We start from the raw sequence: 20,100 nt of genomic DNA, 5'->3' as shown, positions 1-20,100 counted from the left end.
GATGTCTAAGGAATCATGATTATGTCATTTGATATCAAACACCAGTGATTCGCACCTTGATATGGTGCTGGGTGGCTCTCTGACCATTTTCTAATTCACAATGAAAATTAACTGATTCACACACACAAAGTGCAACAGGATCAGACTGTGAGCTCTGCAGGGGAAGATAACTATTAGCTGAAGAGGAGCAAAAGTTGCAGAAAAGAGGATAATTCTGATCCCATGAATGTGTATTTCATACTAAAAGAGCTTAAATATGCTCTTCACTCTGTCTCTGGTAAGAGGATTTTGTTTATGGTTTATATTTATGGATCATTTCAGTGATTGTATGATGGGAGAGGTTCCAGCCGATTAATGTTGTATAAACTTCCAAATGCTACCAAAGCATTTACATGTCTGATTTATCCATCAATCCCTGCACCGAGTTGTTTAGTTAATACATTTAATTGAGACAGATTGGATAATGTATGGGCCTTTTGATGTTTATTCATTTTAATCTAATAAATAATATTATTAGTAGTGTTTGTGTATTAACGGACCCCTCGACTCCTGTCATTTAACAAAAGTGGCCCCTCTGCAAAGCAAGTTGAGTATCCCTGCCATAGACACTCAACAATTGAGCAAAGACTGTCCAAAATTGTTGTTTGACAACTTCAGCCTAAATACACAAAAAAGGTCTGTCCAAAGCCACTTCTTAGATCCTAACTCTGAGAAAGTGCGAAAAACAGTAAAATTTCTTTGAACTACTGTATCTCTAGACACTGAGCCTCCCCTGAAACTGTCCCACCTCCCAATTGAAAAAAAACCCCTGCTACAGAAGCTTAAAAACAGAGGCTTGTCAATTATAGTAGTAAATAGTCACTTCATCACGTGTGTGGACAGAAGACACAGGACAGAGACTAAATGAAATAAAATGCCATTTTATTGTTCAGCCGTGTCATAACCTCGTCTCCAAAATAAGCACAGCAGGACTACAACTGGTTCATCAACCTAGCTACCCTTGATAGCACATAAAACTGGGTTTTATTAGACCACCAACGATAGCGTTAAAGACTTTTCTATCAGACATCCAATGATAGCATACAAAATAGTTGTTAACCTACCAGTGATACTGTATATAAAACACTTGTCTCTAGATTTATCCCCGACCCACCCTCAATTTCACCCCATATCCCTCTTTAGAACATTTGTGACACTGACATATTTTATGCTTAAACAAGCACATATTAAGAATGCATAATTCTCCATTTTTGAGATTATAAAAAAAACTACACAATGTTACACTTTAAGTCAGAGTACAATTCAACTGATTATTAGTGTTCTACACATTCGGCCATAAACCAAAGGAACATTGTATAATATCACTATAACTTAACACTACATGTAATATACGTTAAAAAAAAAAATTACAAATGATTAGCATTGAAGAGAAAATGAAGATGGCTAGTGCGAAGGCAAGCTGGGTCAGTACCATAACAGAGAATGAGTAATACAAAAAGAAATAAAAAAATAGAATAAGAAAAATAGAAACAAAAAACTGATAAGAATACAGGCAAGGCTAAAACATATGTGTTTCAAACTTTTTAAGATCCACCTCATGTGCACTCATCCATTCAGGTAACCTGCTCCGAGACCCTCATTGTGTGATTCCACATCTCTCTGATACTTTAACCCCCTGCTCCCCCACCCCCAGCTTCGACTTGCTTAAAACATTCCCGTGGCAACCATCTTCTTTGTTTTCTTGTGTCAGGCACTTTCCAAGACCCCTTGTTCCTCTCTTTACCTTCAACAACTCTACAGGCCAATCATAATGCTGATTCAGACAATACAGGCCAATCACAATGCAGGTTCTATCAGAATACAACTGCAAAAAGAGCACAGGTCAACATTTTCAATTAGTGTGTTGTCATTTATGTATGAATATTGTTATTTTTTTTGTTTTCCGTGGAAGTCTTGCCTCACCAATCCTACAGGTCGGTGTCAAACCAGGCCAGCTGGTTGCTGTCCATCAGGTCCTGGGTGTGGCCAAGGTCTGGCAATGGATCAGTGTGGTGTCCCAGGTCGGGCAGAGTGTCAGCATGGTAGTCAGCACCCTCCATCATGGGGTCCAAAAGGGAGTCCTGGCCGTAGGCTGCTGGGTAGGCCCGATAGGCTGCATCTGAAAGACAAGAGAAAATAGATAAATAAAACTGGTGCAAAAGGTTCCACTCACACAGAGTCTAGGACAGATTTTGGGCATAGTAAGAATTTGTCATAGCTGGGTGGCACCAAATCATATATAAGAGGGAAGAGGCGGTACGACATACAATTAGCTTCGTATTCCATGAGATATTTTGGGTTTTATGAGCTCATGGGTTTCTCCTGAGTAAGTCTCAACTGAAGAGAGACAAAAGCCTCTGTGCAGAAATAAATCCATTTTGCAGCACTCACCATCCTGCCTGTAAGCCAGAGGGTCTCCCTGAGCTCCCATATCCAGTCCCAGGTCTCCAGTCTATAAAAAGGCAAAACAGTGATGAGTAAAGCCTGACATAAGCCAGCCTACGTGGAGGAGTGGATGTCTTTGTCCCAATTTTATAGTACATTACTATGTGGATACAGTATGTAAAAAGGCTGGGCAGTATGGACTAACATTTTTATCATGGTATAAAAGGAAGTTTTTGTTGTTAGCTGTCCAGATGTCGGCTGTGAGTTACTTCATATAACTACTTATGAAAAATGTAATCCTTTTACACAAGCACAGCGCACTAGCTCAACCGTGCAGCATGCATGGCTATTACTTTTACAGACAATTAGCTGGTGCAAGCTTATGACAATGAATCCATTAACATTTTTTTTAGTCAAGCAAAATCAAAGCCATGCCAGACAGCACAGTACTGTCAAAATTCATACCAAATGGAAAATTTACTCCAGTGTACTTTCTATGCCATTTATAACATCCATCCCTTATATGTACTAACATACCAGAGTATATTAATTTGGTCACTTTTACTCTTAAACTGCTAAGAAGTTTATGTTGTACCTGACCATAGCTTCTTTGTTTGATTATGTGTATGTGTGTGGTACCTCGTTCCAGGCCATAGGCTCAGTTCTGAACAAAGAGCTGGTCAGCTCCACTGACAAACGTTTCTTGTAGTCCTGGGGTTTGTCCTCAGACATGCGGAACAGGACGGCTGCAGCATAGGTTGCTACAGGAGACAATGCACAGCAATACAAGTTAAGTAAACTGAGTGGACAAAACTAATGTCAGGGTAGACAAATACACAATCTGAAATGTATGCAGTCTTTCTTTGTGCATGTATACTCACCAACGCCCTCATTACGGGAATGCAGCAGCTCAGTGAGGGGTGCAGTTGCTCCTTCAGCTTCGATTGCCTCTGCAGCTTCTTTGTCCTGAGCCAGTTCACACAGCACACCTGCTGCCACACGCTGGATGTTCTCCACTGGGGAATACAGCAACTGCAGACAGTGAAGAGCAGAGAGAAAGAGAAGATTTAAACAAATACATGTACATGCAGCAATATGTGACTGTTGGAGTTTGTCTTCATCAGCGTTACTTTTGTCAATATTTTTTTGGACAATATTTCTGTTTCAATCATCACAATTTAATCATAAAAATGGACGCTATCAAATACTTATTAACAAAAATGATGACTAAATCTGTGTTCATTATAGTCTGACCAATAAAGGCGAGATTAAATAGTTGGCTAATTAGATCACACTACTTAGCCTTCTCAAAGCACTAATAAATATAGCTTGTTTATGAAGTGTGAGCCTCATTTTCAAAGAAAACAAACAAAAGAGGAGAGACAACCTGTGGACACACAAATTGCCAGGCTCCATTAATATAATTCAATTGAATGGACCTGAGGTCACAGTAAATATCTACCCTTTCTAAAAGATCATTTCTGATTTTTTTTATAAGTCATACAGAAAATAACTAATTCAGTGAACATTTTACATAATTTATTATTCATTTTAGCTTCATGAAAGATGAAGAAGATTGATGTTTCCCAAATAATGCTCATTAGTTTAACAAGGCAGATCATACAATTTTACTTATGATACTAATATCTGAAGACCAGTGACACATCAATAATGACTTGGACATGAATTTTTATCTGATATTAAAGAATGTGTCAGTAACAAATTCTTATGGCTAAACACAGTTCAAGTTATGCTTACTTCTAATTGTAAAAGGAGAAATGTCCTCCAGCAAAATCCATTTAAGTATCATGAAAATGTCTGAGAAAATTCTGACTAAAATTCCACTGACTGAATTTTGACTGCAATAATGTTACTTCACCTGCCACTTCAAATGTTACTTTTCAGTTAGTGACAAAGCCTAAGTTAAAAAATCTTGTCAAAATTAATACTGGTCTCCATGGTAAGATTGTGCATTTAGTTTTACCTGGACAAAGAGTGGAATGGTGTTGAGCCCTCTGATAACAATTCTGTTGTGGACGTCCCGGGCCAGGATGTGCAGAGCTCCTGTGCAGCCCTCCACTATTTCCTCCATACGCACACCCTCCTGGATGTATGTAAGTGGGGGAAAAGGAAATTAAATGCACTAAAATGTCAAAATGCTCATATAAAGAAATTCTGTGTTGTAGCTGGCTTGATTACACACCACAAACTGCTGCTGGTTGCCTCCCATGCTTGTGCGCCTCTGGGTGTCCTGGTGAGCCCTGACGAGCAGTTGGACCAATCGGGGGATGGCTCCCTGCTCCCGCAGAGCACTATGGTTGGCTGGGCAAAGAGCCAGGTTGCGGATCAGACCAACTGTGGCCTGGGTAGAGAGAAAAACAAAATATTTTAGTTGGAATTATACCCTGTTAATCAGTGTGTGGGGTTGATCCAAAGTTATGTTGTTAGTCTATGGAAAATGTGGTGCTAATGACCTTGATTAGTGGCCAGTGGGACGGAGGGTGCAGTAGTTTGACCACCACAGGCAGGCCGTAGTGAAGGCGCACAGCATTCTGGGCCATTTCAGCATCCTGGTGGCGGGAGGTCAGGTGACGCAGGGCACACACTGCTGGCTCTGTGATGTCTTCTCTGTCGCCAGCTCGAAGCACTGTTCGCACCAGAGCCTCGATGCCTCCAACCTAACATGTGATGAAATCCAGCAGTGGACTAAATGTTATTACAACAACAAGTAAGACAGCCATGTACTTTAGTTCAACAATTTGGAGCCAAGTGATTGACATACTATCAGGTGTTATTGGGGCTCAGGCACCATGCGTCCCAAACATTGTACTGCTAAACAATGACTTTTCTATTTATCTACTAAATCCTCAGAAAAGGGTTCTACTCGCTGGCCTACCAGCGGCCAAAAAAATCCTTATCACAAGGTGGATATCCCCACATACTCTATCAATCAATCAGTGGATATCTTCCTTCCATAATGTACTAAGTCTTAGAATTGTCAATAGCATCTGTAAACAATGCTAAAGCAGAAACACTAGAGGCCATTAAAAGAGCTGCTGTGCTGCTGACCTGTATAAATGTATAATGTATGCATAAATTGATAGGCTGGAAAGATGACTATTACATGCCTTAGGATACAATTATGATACGCCATAGTAATATGTGTGTGAATAGTGGGTGGGGGGTACGGGAGTGGGAGGAAGAGCCGGCATGCAGGGGGCTCACTGCCCCCCTTTCTTTTCTGTGTTTATATGTATATTTTGTATATCTTTATTTTACAATCTAGGATGGTGTGGAAAACCAATAAAAAGTTGGCCACAAAAACATAAGACCAAAGACAGAGGATTTAAATCAGATTAAACAATAAACAGCCCACAGAGATAAAGAGCAATGTATATATTAATAATACATACCTGGCAGACCATGAGTTTGTTACTATAGTTGTTGCAGGTCAGGTTGGAGAGGATGCCAGCAGCACATGTCACTACGTTGATGTCATCACTGCCCAGCAGCTGGACCAGGGTCCCCAGGAGACCCTCCATTCCCTCCTGGAAACAGAGAATGGGTTGGTAGGACATTGGTGGAGAGGAATGCCTGGATTCTAAATAATTTAGCAGTCTGTTTTATCTAATACGTCACATTAATGGAATTCTCTAAATGGGCCAGGACTTAACTGTCCAAAGATGATATGCACAGTTTCACTTTGTTCAGTGGAAAAGATGGACACCTCAGAAGTTGTAATTGTCATCTCTCTTTTTCTCTTTCCTCAAGTGTTCTTTGTGTGTGTTTATAAATGGTTTAACATACTTACAATGGCACTTTTGGAACAAATGGAGGCTCCTTTATATTGTATTTATGTAGTTGTCATTTTGTAAAAAGAAAAATCACTTTGCAACATTGGAAACCTGGTGTCATATGTATCTGCATTTTGGGGCACACTACGGACACACCGACTACTGAGCAACAGATCTTAACATTGAAACTGGGAGTCATACAAGTAAGTTTTTGTGACCACTGACTATGTGTGTCGTACCTGTTTAGTGGCAGCATCTGAAAGATTCCTCAGAGTCCAGAGGCAGTTCTGGACCAGACGCTGGCTTGGGTCTGTCAGGTGAAGCCCCAAAGCCTGCATGCCTCCTACACACACACACAAGCCAAAGTACAACAAACAAATTCATTACATCAAAGGACTTTCACCTTAGTGGCAAAACGCAAATACATAATGTGTCTAACACTAACAATGTCTACAATGAGTTAGATCAGAACATTTAAATTGAAGTATTTTTACTGTATTCCATCTCTGTTCAATATCTGTACCATGAATATGTACATACCAGCCTCGACGATGGCAGGCTTGTTGCTTGAGCAAACAGAGAGCACCTTGAGCACTCTGCTTGTGGTCCACAGCAGTTTCTCATATGTGAAGGTCCTCATGATGTTGACCAGGGCCTGGGGTCCACCGCTGGCCAGAATGATCAGCTGAAACAAAGACAAGTTTATGTTTAGATGTGCTACAACGTGCTGCCAGCCAAGTGGTCTGAGCAGACATGTCAGGGACTTTGAGTGAATCAATGTTAATGCATAAATAAATAAGTTCATGTTCTAATACCTTGCTTTCCTGGTTGCCGTATGCCAGGATCTGCAGGCAGTCAGTAGTGATTGCCAGGAACTTGACGTTGGTATTAGACAGCAGGGCCACCATCTTCTGCAGTCCTCCAGCCAGGCGCACAGCCATCTTTGCCCCTTCCTGATGCAGCAGCAGGTTGTGGAGCGTGGTTATGGCGTAGAACAAAACACTGTCCACTGGTGAGCTGGAAAACCATAAAAAATAATCAGACAACTTCAACAGTCAAAACCACATTTTAAATGTAGCGTTCCAAATACAAATACACACAATTATCACAGAAAACCAGACACACAGTTTCTCTTCATCGAGGACAATGACTATCAGTATCCATCAGGACTCAACTTAGCAGTTGACAGATATCAAGCTCACGATGGTGAATAATACTGTAGTCATATTGAATAAACTGTGGCTGGTTTTAGTTTCAAGACAAAATAAAAATTCCTGCTGTGTTTTATAAATCATAAGTAGCCAGATCAAAAGTATTGACATTTTAATCAATCAATTTTGAATAATTGAAAAGGTTATCATTTTCAGCAGTATCAATACACCAAGGTTTGTGTTTGCCAGCCTATGCTAGCACTGTACCAATATCACATTTAGTTGTCTTGCAGATGAAAATATCAATGGCGAAATATGCGGGAAATATACCAAACAGACCATATTAAATGTCTAAAATAAAATTAGTAAATTAAAAAAAAATCCAAGTGATTTGCTTGTGCTTATTTTCTTTTCAATATTGAAGTTTGCCAACCATGGAGCTGAATTAAACAGTGACTTGCAAGAATGACATTAATTGGCACATCTGGCCAAGTGCTGCTATACATGCATGCTTCATATGTGTACTCTGTTACCTAAACAAATAGTGCCACACCTCATCTGGCTATTTATGCCTGGCAGTTGTTCTATTTTGCTGGTATTCTGAAATATTAACGGCCATATTGTCTGTCAAAAATATAAAGTCTGGAGTAAACTCGGTACCAACTACTCTGCCTTTCTCTCTCTTCTCTCCAACAGTGAGTTGACACTAGGGATGCCACAATAACCAATACTTTAGTGCCAAGTCAATGCCAAAAATTTGGAAGTGTAGCAGTACTCATTATTTTACAGTACCAGAGATGCAATTATTCTGGACATGACAGGGACAGCATAAATGCTTACAAGTGCTGAGTCTGCTGTTAAATGCCAGCAGAAAGAGAAGAACCCCTGCCATCACTGAACAACATCAACTACATGTTTAAGATAGCAACATGTGCAGCTCCAAGCTGCAGCAACAGCTTCAGTTCAAGTTGTGCAAGGGAAAAACTAGTGATGTGTGGATCGACTTAGTTAGCCCACAGGGCGGGCAAGTTTGGATTAACTTTGTAGAACAGCCATGGTCAGGTGACAAAGCACTTCAGACTAAGTATTAATAACTCCCAGAACCATTATGCGCAGTAGTCATCCTTCTACCTTCCTTTCCTCTCTCTCTCTCAGTCAAACAGACACACACGCTGGCTGCAGTGGTGCACAAAGCAGCATGCATCCAGTGCACTCTGTCAGCTCAGCTGATCAGTGCTCAAAGCACAACAAAATAGGTTGAATCTTTAAACTGTGGATTTCATTATTTCTCTATTTTTCTACATAGCTCATGATGGGCATGTTTATTGCAGTTTTTTAAAATAGTGTTAGCTCATTAAAGATTGAAAGGGCAGAGCCTCAGAAAAACCGGTTTTGAGTAACAAAACAAACCGCAAGTGCTGTTTGGAGATACTTCGGATCTGAGGCAAATGAACAAGGAAAGAAAAACACAAGCAAGCCCATATGTAAGCAGTGCTAACACAACAAATTTAGCAAAGCACCTGAAGGATAGACATCAAACTAGAGAATTACTAAAGAACTAAAGAATTTCGAGAGCTTGGTGACAGCTCCCACTGCAACATCAATAAAGCTTTAAACAAGATGGCACAGTAAACTGTTCTTAACTGTGTTGCCCTGCTGTTGGCCAAACTGCCATTTGTAATTCTCAAAGCTAAGTTATTCCCTCTCAGAGCTATCCAGCCGGAGAAATCTCAAACAAGAGTTTCAGTTAATAAGAAAAATACCCACATTTTTCAAGGTATTGTATCAAAGTTAGAAACTCCAGTATCATGACTACACCAATCACAAAACACAGAAATAAAGTTAACACTAGCTTTCAGGAATTCTTGAAAACTGCCAAGTGAAGTTTAAAGCCAACAATGGAACTTGGCAACTACACATCACCACAGGAAGACACGCTGTCCACAAACAATGACCTGCTGATCTGACCTGCTACTCACCAATACTGTGAAGACATCTGCAAGTTACCGCTGGTACTTTAGAGCACTAGTTCCAGTATAACACAGTTTATATTCTGTCAATTTATTTCTTCATTGTTGAATTATTAGGGCAGATATGGACACAAGTTTTAAGAGCACTCAAAGCAAAACAAAGAAATTCAATTACTGAAAAGTTATAGTGTAGACCATCACTCATAGGGGTTAGATAATCCCAATTGCTACCCACATTTAAATCTATCTGGTGATCCGGCATGCAATAAAATGACACTGTTCATTGTCCTTTCTCATACCACTCTTCCATCCTGCATTTTAAGTTTGGTATATGATTCCAGGTGCAAATTCAGTGACACACACGTGACATCCAACAGGTTGCAACTTGCCAGCCAGCTAGCTGTTTTGGCAGTGTGCTTTGGCTTTTCATGGAGAATACAAAGAGTAAAATAAGGAAGGAAGACATTTTAGAGATCTGGAGTTGGAATACTTTGAGAAAACAGTCACTATTTGCTTTTAGAAAAAAGTAATGTATAGCAAAGTGATGAGTTGGTTTTGATTTAATACCATTCATCGAAGACTTGCTGGTGTGGTAACGATTGTTTTAAGACTGGTTTCTCTGTGCAGGGGACAGTTGGCTAAGGCATGGTTAAGCCTCACCATAACCACCTGTTTATCTTTATTTTTAGTTAACTCATAGTTGTTGCAGTGCATTGTTGGGTTTTTTAACTGTGTCCAGCCTTCACTATAGCGTACTGTAACAGGACAAGTGAAGAGTGTGTGAGTAGAGCTGCAACAATTAACTGATCAACTGATTAGCTGTTAATTATTAAATTACTCACCAACTATTTTGATAATCGCTTTATAGGTTAGAGTAAGTTTTTTTTTAGAAAAAAAGTCAAAAGTTCTCTTTCTTTACTCTTCTATGACAGTAAACTAAATATCTTTGGGTTGTGGACAAAACAAGACATTTGAGGATGTCATCTTTGGCTTTGGGTCCATAAAATGTCAGAAAATGGTTAAAAATGTTTAACAACTTATCGAATAATCAATAATCAACAGCTAATCTACAATAAAAATAATAATTAGCTGCAGCCCTGTGTGTGAGACACACAGTTTAGTTCATTTGTGCCACTGTTGTACAGGCCTCTGTGATCAAAGGAATGTTAAGAACACATTTCACCAATTAGTGGCCAATGGGATGTAATTAATGGTCAAACCCCATAAAATAGTATTATGGCCTGCCTTATGAGCTACAACTCAATGGTACAGTGCAGTACTATAAACAGTAATTTGAGCTGCAAGGAAATCTAAAACAGCTCATCAAAACCAGCGGCTGCCATCAGACTCCCCTGCAAAAAGCCCTCAACACAAATCACTCTAAAAAAAAACCTGCAATCTTGTTACTAGCATCAGACTGTTTGGATGTGTGCACACTGATAATCTCCAATCACACAAGCAGTAAAGAGCAACACAATTCTTCCAGTTTCTTACCCCAGCATCTTGACCAGGGCGGGGATGCCTCCAGACTTGAAGATTGCAAGGAGCCCCTCACGGTGGTGGGAGAGGTTATGCAAGGTGCCAGCTGAGCAACGAGCTGTCTCCACATCACCAGTGTTCTGCATGGCACGAACAACGGCCGAAACCATCTGTGGGGAGCGCATCAGGGCATGGCGCGATGCCTCCTTCTTCGACAACTGATGCACCATTACAGCTGCTTTATTCACAACAACCTGGTACAGAGACAATGGTTGTTAGGGACATGTGGATGTAAACTGCATTGCTAATAACTTATAAGATAACATTTTGCCATTTAAGTCCATTAATGTGATAATTCTCACTAAATTGTACACATACTTGGTCCTCATCGTTGAGCAGTTTGGTAAGCTCAGGGATGGCACGAGTGGCCAGCTCAGCATCATCTTGATAGTTAATTAGGTTGACCACAGCGTGCTTCAGCATCTGAGACGGCTCTGCCAGGCGCTGCACTGCTGTTGGGTGGGCAGCATCCAGCTGGGTTGGTGGGATCTGGATGCCCTCCTCCAAGGTCTCTGGGAACATGGCAGCCCGCACACGCTGAGCCCGGGTCATGGCATATCCTTCAATGTCTGAAATCAATGTGATGATGATTAATATCATGACATTATACATATTTACGCCATCAGAGATTTTGCCAAACCATTTATGCTGTAGTAGCCTGATATACATCAATATCTTGTTTACCTGTGGCCTCAGGAGTGAAGGGCTGGTTGAACTCCCAGTCATAGAGGGTTGGATCATCCTCCTCAGCATCAGGGTTACCCTTGCCACTCAGTGATGGTGCTGTGGTGGTAACTCCAGACTGGATGCCTGAATCCAGGTAGGACTGTTGCTGCCACTGGCTCACAGCAGCCTTGCTGTCTCCCATTGCCATGTCCAACTCCATCAAATCAGCTGAAGGTAAATCACAAGGAATGACAGATCAGGAGAAAGGAGAAAAGTAATTTGTATTTCAGTTCTCTTCAAGCCAAGAATATTTTAAGAGTGATCTTGAAGGTTTCAGTAATCTTACATTTAATATAACATTTGCATTCTTGATTTAATGTAAATATGAAATGTGGGAATTAAAGAAGTTGTCATGAAAAAGAGGGGCACATAAAATTAGACAGTGACAACAAATGTAAAGCTGTTTAAGTAAAGTGAGCCAAAGGTAACAAAAAGCAAACAAAAGGCTTGTGTTCCCCTATGCTTGATACATTCAGGTACTAATTTTACATTAAAGCATGTAAACATAAAATTCCTCTTATAATCCCCCAGTACATGTTTTTTTTCCTGGTTGGGAAACTCGGATGTAACAAAAGATTAATTATAATTACTAGGGATTAGGAATGAAAACAATCAGTTTCATGATAAACCGCAATAAAATTCCCAATGATTAGTATTACCATTTCAAATTTTAATTATCATGATGACAGTGTTTGATTACCATGCTTTGAAAAACTCACAGTAAATACTGTCCAGCATTAACCAAAGTCTGTCATGGTAGAGTTCCTACATCTTTTCCAAAGCCAAATTCAAGCATTTTTCTAAAAATTTCAAGATGCAACTTCTCCAGCTAATAGTTGTGGGAAATTAGATATTTACATATATACATATGCATGTTATATATAATGATTAATTCACTTCTTCATCACATTAAAATCAGATGGTATTGAGCTACAAAACAAAAAAATTGCGTTCCTGATAGCCTTTTACAGAAGGGTGACAAATTAAGCAAAAACACAACAAGTTTCATGTTTCAAAATATGTTACCTGTCTGTAGGTAGATTTGGCATCCTATACAACCTGGCTGAGCCAATATTTTATTTCTTTATCTAAAAGGGGACTATTCAGCCATTTAGCATATTATTATGGAAGTAATGCAATTGCAATGTTATGCAGTTTCATCCAAGTTTCATCAGTTGATCCAAAATCCAAGCACTCGTTTCAAGAATTTACAGCAGCCATACAAACCCTAAACAAAGGTTTGTATTGCATCAGTGAAAACACTGACATCACAAAGGAAATGACATGATGCCATTTTAAAAATTATAGGTTTTCAAAACAGAAAAACAAACTTTTTTGAGCATTTTCAGCTCATTTTAAAAAAATAGTGTGATGATAATAATAACTGGTCACTAGAATCCTGATAATCCTGATTAGATTTTCATAGTTAATCTCTAGACAAAAAATGTCTATTGTAATCTAGTAATCTTGTTTCTAATTGAACCAAACATGTAAAAAAACAAAGACAAGGCTTATGTTCTTCTCTGCCTTATATGTTCAGATACAGATCATAAACTGAAACATGTAAACACTGAATTGCTATTGCACTCAGGCACTTCTTTCCTGATAGAGAAACTCAGATGTAACAGATGACGAATTATAATTACTTGGGATACCGTGACATGTGCTCACATCGTTTCCATTTTCCACCATACCTCAAGGCTTGCAGTAATTTGAGTATTTATATACAGAGAAACTCTCATATATGAACATAAAAGATAAATTGAATGATCATATTCAGATCAACATTTATATGGAAGTTTTTCATACTTACACTGGGTAGCCATTGTTCTTGCCTGCCCTCAGCCCGCACAGCAGATAAGTCTGTGTAAAAGGAAATAAGTGCACAGGGGAAAATCAGACAACTCACACCCAACCTTGAATTCTTGTTTGCCAAAGCCAAACCTAATCGTAATGTTTATGCGTTTCTCCTACGTGGTCTCAATAATAAACCCGCTGTCTTCTGCGCTACCTGTGCCAGCTCCCCCTGATTCAGACGCTTGTTTGGCTTGCTAACGCAGCTATGAGGGGAAATGCCGAGCCTCCACCTCCAGCCGAGAGAGCAAAGCGGTGGGTATTTCCAGGCCAGCATGAACACAATTCACCATTCAGCGGCAAAGAACATCAAAGGCATATTTCTCCCCCTCCCCCTACCACGGCCAAGTTCCGACCTCGCAGCTTGGGTTTCCAATGAGAGAAACTACCCCCTCCGCCCCGCAATCACTTCCATGACTCCTCCTCTCATGGTGGGTCTAACTACGAGCGTAACATGCTGCCTAATCATAACTAAAACCCCCCCGATAACGGTTACATCACTCACCAAACATATTTTACATGCATATAATTCAAGAGCGAGCCGCTAGCATTTATTAGCCACCACTGCTGGCTAGCTTACCTTGAAAGCTCGCTAAGCTAACGTGCCTAGCTAACCCCTCCGCTAGTTAGCTGGCTAGCTAACATAAACAAACACTGTTTAGGGCTTCACTCACAATGTCTAAATTGTAAAGACGTGTCCCGAGACGCAGCCGATATTAGAAGTCATCAATGTTACAAATCAATTCATTATTGGAATCGTGACTTTTAAGCGAGCCCTCCAAATGTTTAATTGTGGTTTGATTAGCTTAGCTAACCAGGACGTATGAAAAGTAGATCCAAGCGCCACCACCGTACAAAACCTGCTGTGCTGCCAGCCAAATCAGAAAACCCCACCGGAGCCCCCTCCCTGGTCAAAAGATGATTTTCTCTGGTGAAGCCAACACTGACGCGCTGTGAATCCGTTTGTATGATAGATGTAGTAAACATACTGTCGTTACCAGAGACGAGCGGCTCCTCCGTGGTTCTTGTCAGGAAAATTTTCTCCTTTCTCTTGGCTGAAAATAGGAAAAGGGCTGCTAGGTGAACCACCCGTAGAAGTCCGAACCACACCCGCTGTTGCTCCGCCGAAGATGTTGCTTCCGCCTGTGCGAACGAACATCAAGATGGCGAAGGAGAAAATACAGTATTCTGCCGCACTCGGAAAAATAGGGCGCCGTTGTAAACAAAGTTTTACCACCGAAACTATTATTTTACAGTTATTGCCAGATGCTACTATCTATTTATGTTTAGAGCAGTCTGTCATTCCAGTTTTGAGATTTTTCACGCACGTAAATGAGAGATCTGTGATACTTGCTGTAACGGTGGGGAGGGCGAGGTGCATTCATTAGAATGGAATGTGATTCATGAGCTGCTGTGATGTGATGGAGGGATTTAATTAACATGCAGTTAACTCAGAGACACTAACATTTCCCCTAATAGCTCCATATCATTCAGTCATTTATATTATTCAATAAAATAATAATTTGACAGAAATTAAGTTTGCTCATTGATGTTTCACACACCTACACACAATTAAATTAAGACTTATTTTGCATATGATAAACTGCAGTATCAAAAGGAAGGTGGAAAGGGAAAAAAATTAAAGAATTTAGGAAGCAGTTATAAATTACAAATACTTGCAAATGTATTTTAAATAAAATACAAAATACTAGTATGAGAAATGGATTTAATTAAAAAAAAAGGAATTTGTCATTTGAAAATACATTCAGTATAAAGTGATATGATCACACTTTGGGAAGCCTCGATATGGGTCTGACCTTAAAGGTGCAATATGTAAGAATTTTAGTTTAAAACATTGAAAAATTAACTAACATGGGGTGCCCTGGCGGCTGTTATACTCATTTATACACATATATCCTACTGTATATTTATCTTTATACTGTGCAAGCATCCCAAGCAATCATTTCTATTCATACGGTAAAACCAGCCTGTGCATGTATCTCTGTGCAATTATCCACTTTTACAAGGCAATGTTATATTTTTCTCTTGGCTACAGACCATGTGTGTATTACAACATGTGTGCATTATCCTGTACAGTTATCTATACATGAATATAAGTGAAATGTTTATGTAGTGTATATAGATTTGCCCTTAGTTTTTATTTTATAGTTTTATCTCATATTTTTAATATTTTATTCTATTCTTAATTTCTATTTTGATTTATCATTCAGTCTTTTTCTACTTGTACTTCCAATCCTTGAACTGCCATAACAAGTGAATTTCCCCAGCGTGGGATCAGTAAAGTTTATCTTAACCTATATTATAAGTTGTCCATCTTAAAAACTAAACATTGATTGTAAGAAAAAAAAAAACATGAAGTGGCAATAATATACAATTTATACAATGATATGATACTGTACTACAGTTCAAATGGCATTTTTGTCACATCTAGACTATTTGTGTGACTTTTAAATGCATAAAAACATGTTAATCTTGAAATTGTATAACATTTCTAATGAATGCACTTCCAGTTTGAGCAAGTAATCATTGGCTGGCTGTAAACAAATTGCAATGCAAATGCCTACGTAACAACAGTTGGACGTCTAACATCCACTTAAATGCAGCTAGTCTACTTGTGTATCTACTAGAGACAGTGTCACACACAGTATAGCACATGTTCATGTGTCTGACTCATGCTACAGACCAGAAAGGGTCAAAGTCCAAAGTGTGATTGTGGAGCCTGCAGGGTTTTACTGCAAGAAATGAAAAAGGGAAACTTATGATCATTCATTATACCACAATAATCAACTGGAACATTTTCTATTCACATCATCTCTCAGAGAGCGACAGAAATGTGTCGTAGGCTAATAAAACAATATTCAGTCACATCTCTGCGAGGAGTATAAATATTATCAGAGTGAGGACAGTAATAGACCACATGCTACCAGAGCAAATGGAAGAGTGACAATTTACTTTTTCATATGCTGCTTAAAATGAATCTATCACAAGGTGGTGACATTTATTTCGGCGGCTGCTTATGGATTTTCATTATTTTATGCTTTTTTCTGCCAGTATGTGGGACTAACATCAAACCATCAGAAATAAAACTATATGAACTCATCTGCCATCTCCAGCTGTGATAGAGAGAGAGGAGTGAGTGTGTTTTATTTACCACGTAATAACAAATAGAGCATGGTAAATAGAGAAGACAATATAAAGCACAACTACAGTATGTTTGCAAGGTTTCATCAGTATATTCAAGTGTCTATCAGGAAGTACTCCTACAACTCAAAGATTTATTTACAAAATAGAAATCCAAACCTTTTCGTACATGCATATTAAATTATTTGGCAAAATTAGTCGCTCTTATTCTTTGAAATCCATCAGTGCATGTTAGGTTTGCCATTTCAGTCTTCTAATAATGATCTGAAATGTATTTGTATCTGCTTAAACTACATGAAAACACACAAAGAATGCAGAAGCCTTATGCAGATATAAAGAGAAACTGTTCTGACATAAGACAGTAGAGGATTGTATAAATATACTGTAAATACATGATATAAATCAGCCAAGCTCTCCTTCAGAGGGGTTAGAGACCAGAACCAGTCAGACAGCAGTTGGCATAATGCCTACAAAGGGTAAACAAAATAACAGAAACCACTTACAATGGTTACAATACTATATATTTACACTCTTTACTACTTTGTATTGCAACTGCTGCAGAATAGTTTCCCTTGGGATTAACAAAGTTCGATCTCATTTTATCCCTACAGTTTGTACCTTAGTAGTGAGGCTCATAAGCTGAAATGATTTAATGCCAACAGTCAGCAAAAATTCAACTGTAAGGTGTTAGTGATATTCAATATCTTGTCTTCCATTACTCTTCTGTTTCTGCCTGAGGAAGAGCATTGTCCTCAAAACAGCAGCACCTGCAAAACTTATTCTACAAACTCCAATTCCAAAATAGTTGGATCACTGTGTAAAACATAAATAAAAACAAAATACAAATGGTCTTCAACTTATATGCAATTGAATACAGTACAAAACATTTTCAATCTAATAAACTATTGTTTTCTGTAAATATACACTCATTAAGGGTTCTAAAAGTGTTTGTTCAGCAAAAACCGTAAGATGAAAACTCACCAAAACTGACAGTTTGGCTACAAATTCCACCAACAGCTCAGACAAAAAAATGACACTCATTGACCTCATGGTGGCAATACGTTTAGGTAGTTCATGTTTTTGCAGTTATCTTGTCTGCTATCTTGTCTGTCTAAAAAATCTTTCGCCAATTTAATCCTTCAATGCACCTGCAACTTTTCTCAATTGGCCTTCTGCTTTAAAAAAATATAAACTTTTTCTTGATTTTATGAACATCCTATTTTTGTGAACTCCTCCCAGACGGTTAGGCCAATCATCCTGAAAATGAGTCAGCATCATCTGCAGACTGATTTTTCCCAAATCTGTAACAACTCATGAACACAATGAGATATCCAAATGAAACTGAGACACATGTTCAGGAGTATTCATAAAGCTCAGTTTCTATCTAATAATCGGCAGCATGAATTTGCACAAAGATCAGTGTACATGATCTCGGGTCATGATTCAATCAATATATGAATTTTGGTAATAACTGCTTAAAGTGGGCCTGGCTTATTACAATAAATCTAAATTTGCAGACATTTCACAATCCAAACTTGAAAAAATAATCAGCCGTACATCCTACAGAGCTGAAATTTCTTCAGCACATCTGCTGAACGGTGACAAAAATTTGTCTCACTGCAACCTATGGTCAATTCAAAATCCATCACTCAATTCATATATCATGTATAATATTTTCTAGTTCATCTCATTTTTTTAAAAAAATAACCAAACTATTTGGCACAACACTAGAGAAAAGCAGGTCAGTATGTGTCTTTTTCAGACTAAATTGTGAAATTTTTTTTGCACGGGGGGCAGAAAGGGCATTAGGAATGCACACTGCCTGGCCAAATAAAAAAGCCACCAGCTGGATATAACTAAGCAAATGGGTAAGAGCCTTTAACTGAATAATTACTGCAGTGATTAATATGTTTCAGCAGGCAACAAGTTATTTAAACCTAACTAATGCAGTGAGTAGCTTCTCATTTCTTAAACGACCATGTCAGAAGACATATCCTGTGGTCGTGGAAAAGATGTTACTCTGTTTCAGACAGGTCAAATTATTGGCCTGCATCAAGCAAAGAAAACAGCTAAGGAGACTGGTGAAATTTAGGAAATGTGGTTGGAGAAAAATCTTGAATGATTATGACTGACAATCACTGAAACGTTTGGTGAAATCAAATCATAAAAAAATCAACAGCTCAAAAAATCAAAACCTCACGGCTAACTTTAATAGTGAAAGTAAGAGCATTTCCACACACAATGCAAAGAGAACTCAGGGGATTGGGACTAAACAGCTGTGCAGCTTTGAGTAAACCACTTATCAGTGAGGCTAATCAGAAAAAAAGGCTTCATTTTGTTAGGAAGCATAAAGATTGGATTCTGGAGCGACAGAAGAAGGTCATGTGGTCTGATGAGTCCAGATTAACCCTGTTCCAGAGTGATGGGGGCATCAGGGTAAGAAGAGATGCGGATGAAGTGATGCACCCATCATGCCTTGTGCCTAACATACAAGCCTGTGGGGGCAGTGTTATGATCTGGGGTCGCTTCAGTTGGTCAGGTCAAGGTTCAGCAACGTTATGTGCCCAAAAAAATGAGGTCAGCTCACTACCTGAATACACTGAATGACCAGGTTTTTCCATCAATGGATTTTTACTCCTCTGATGGCACGGGCACATTCCAACATGACAATACCAGGATTCGATGGGCTCAAACTGTGGTCATCATCATTACAAGATCTTGTCGTAAAATTAATGCGTCGCTGAACAGAAATAAATGTCGTGACATTGCATACGTTTATCAAAATTATGCCATGGCGAGTGCATACCTTAATCAAAGCTAAAGGCCCTCCAATGAAATGTCAGTGTGTGTCAGTGTATGTACACCTGTTTCATTTAGGCCACAGCCTGTTTGGACTCCACGTTTAAGTCTTTCTTCTCTTCTAAAGGCATACAAGATGCTATAATAACTCACATTTTAAAATGTCACCATGACACATGAGATTAAATTATTAATTCTTATTGACTTCAGTGCAGGACTAGAATTGTACGCAGAACTAAGCTAATCAGTTTGGACATTAAAAATCTTGTCTTTGTACTGTATTCGATTGAAGAGAGCTCAAAAAGTTGTTGCAAATCACTGCATTCTGTTTCCATTTACATTTTACATTAACAAACATTTTAAGGTTTGTATTTCAGCCACTCATGTCCATTTTCTGCCTTCAGGGTGTTTTCTAAATAATTTCCCATCATATAATTCTTTCTAAACCAGAAAATTCTATAATTCAGTGTCCTGTACAAGGCCACTACAGCAGAGGAATGTTTACCTACATGGGCTCAACCGTAGCGATCTAACTGAAGGAACGTCAACTGCAAGCTATTTTCACTCTTCGTAACAATTCCCCAACACAAAATAAACATTTTTTATTCTGAGCGAGGAGGAAAGAAACAAAGGGAAGCCAGATGGATGAATCCGAATAAATACACCTTTTATTTTGACTGA

The 20,100-nt window shown here is 38.9% G+C and overlaps 1 protein-coding gene across 3 annotated transcripts; it reads right to left on the bottom strand.

Moving 5' to 3' along the window:
- Window positions 1-904: 904 nt before the first annotated feature.
- LOC146312941 (catenin beta-1-like) lies at window positions 905-14,608 on the bottom strand. 3 transcript variants are annotated; one of them, XM_084739905.1, is made up of 17 exons: window positions 14,457-14,608; window positions 13,418-13,467; window positions 11,563-11,772; window positions 11,197-11,447; window positions 10,834-11,072; window positions 7,034-7,235; window positions 6,759-6,903; window positions 6,458-6,561; window positions 5,838-5,972; window positions 4,899-5,102; window positions 4,628-4,786; window positions 4,409-4,528; window positions 3,306-3,456; window positions 3,064-3,185; window positions 2,431-2,491; window positions 1,958-2,158; window positions 905-1,864 (listed from the first exon to the last, which is right to left on the bottom strand). In XM_084739905.1, exons 2-16 carry the CDS (start codon window positions 13,428-13,430, stop codon window positions 1,968-1,970), a joined length of 2,307 nt encoding a protein of 768 aa, XP_084596031.1. In that variant the 5' UTR covers window positions 13,431-13,467; window positions 14,457-14,608; the 3' UTR covers window positions 905-1,864; window positions 1,958-1,967. The 3 variants fall into 3 exon arrangements, with proteins under 3 accessions (XP_084596031.1, XP_084596029.1, XP_084596030.1); XM_084739903.1 differs by having other exon boundaries at window positions 1,963-2,158; XM_084739904.1 differs by having other exon boundaries at window positions 1,963-2,158; window positions 14,448-14,587.
- Window positions 14,609-20,100: the final 5,492 nt, after the last annotated feature.

The sequence above is a fragment of the Lutjanus erythropterus genome, chromosome 16 (genome assembly GCF_056507025.1).
Source record: "Lutjanus erythropterus isolate fLutEry1 chromosome 16, fLutEry1.hap2, whole genome shotgun sequence".
NCBI classification, from domain to species: Eukaryota; Metazoa; Chordata; class Actinopteri; order Lutjaniformes; family Lutjanidae; genus Lutjanus; species Lutjanus erythropterus.
The sequence above is the reverse complement of the archived record's forward strand: the minus strand, read 5'-3'. Positions and strand labels throughout refer to the sequence as shown.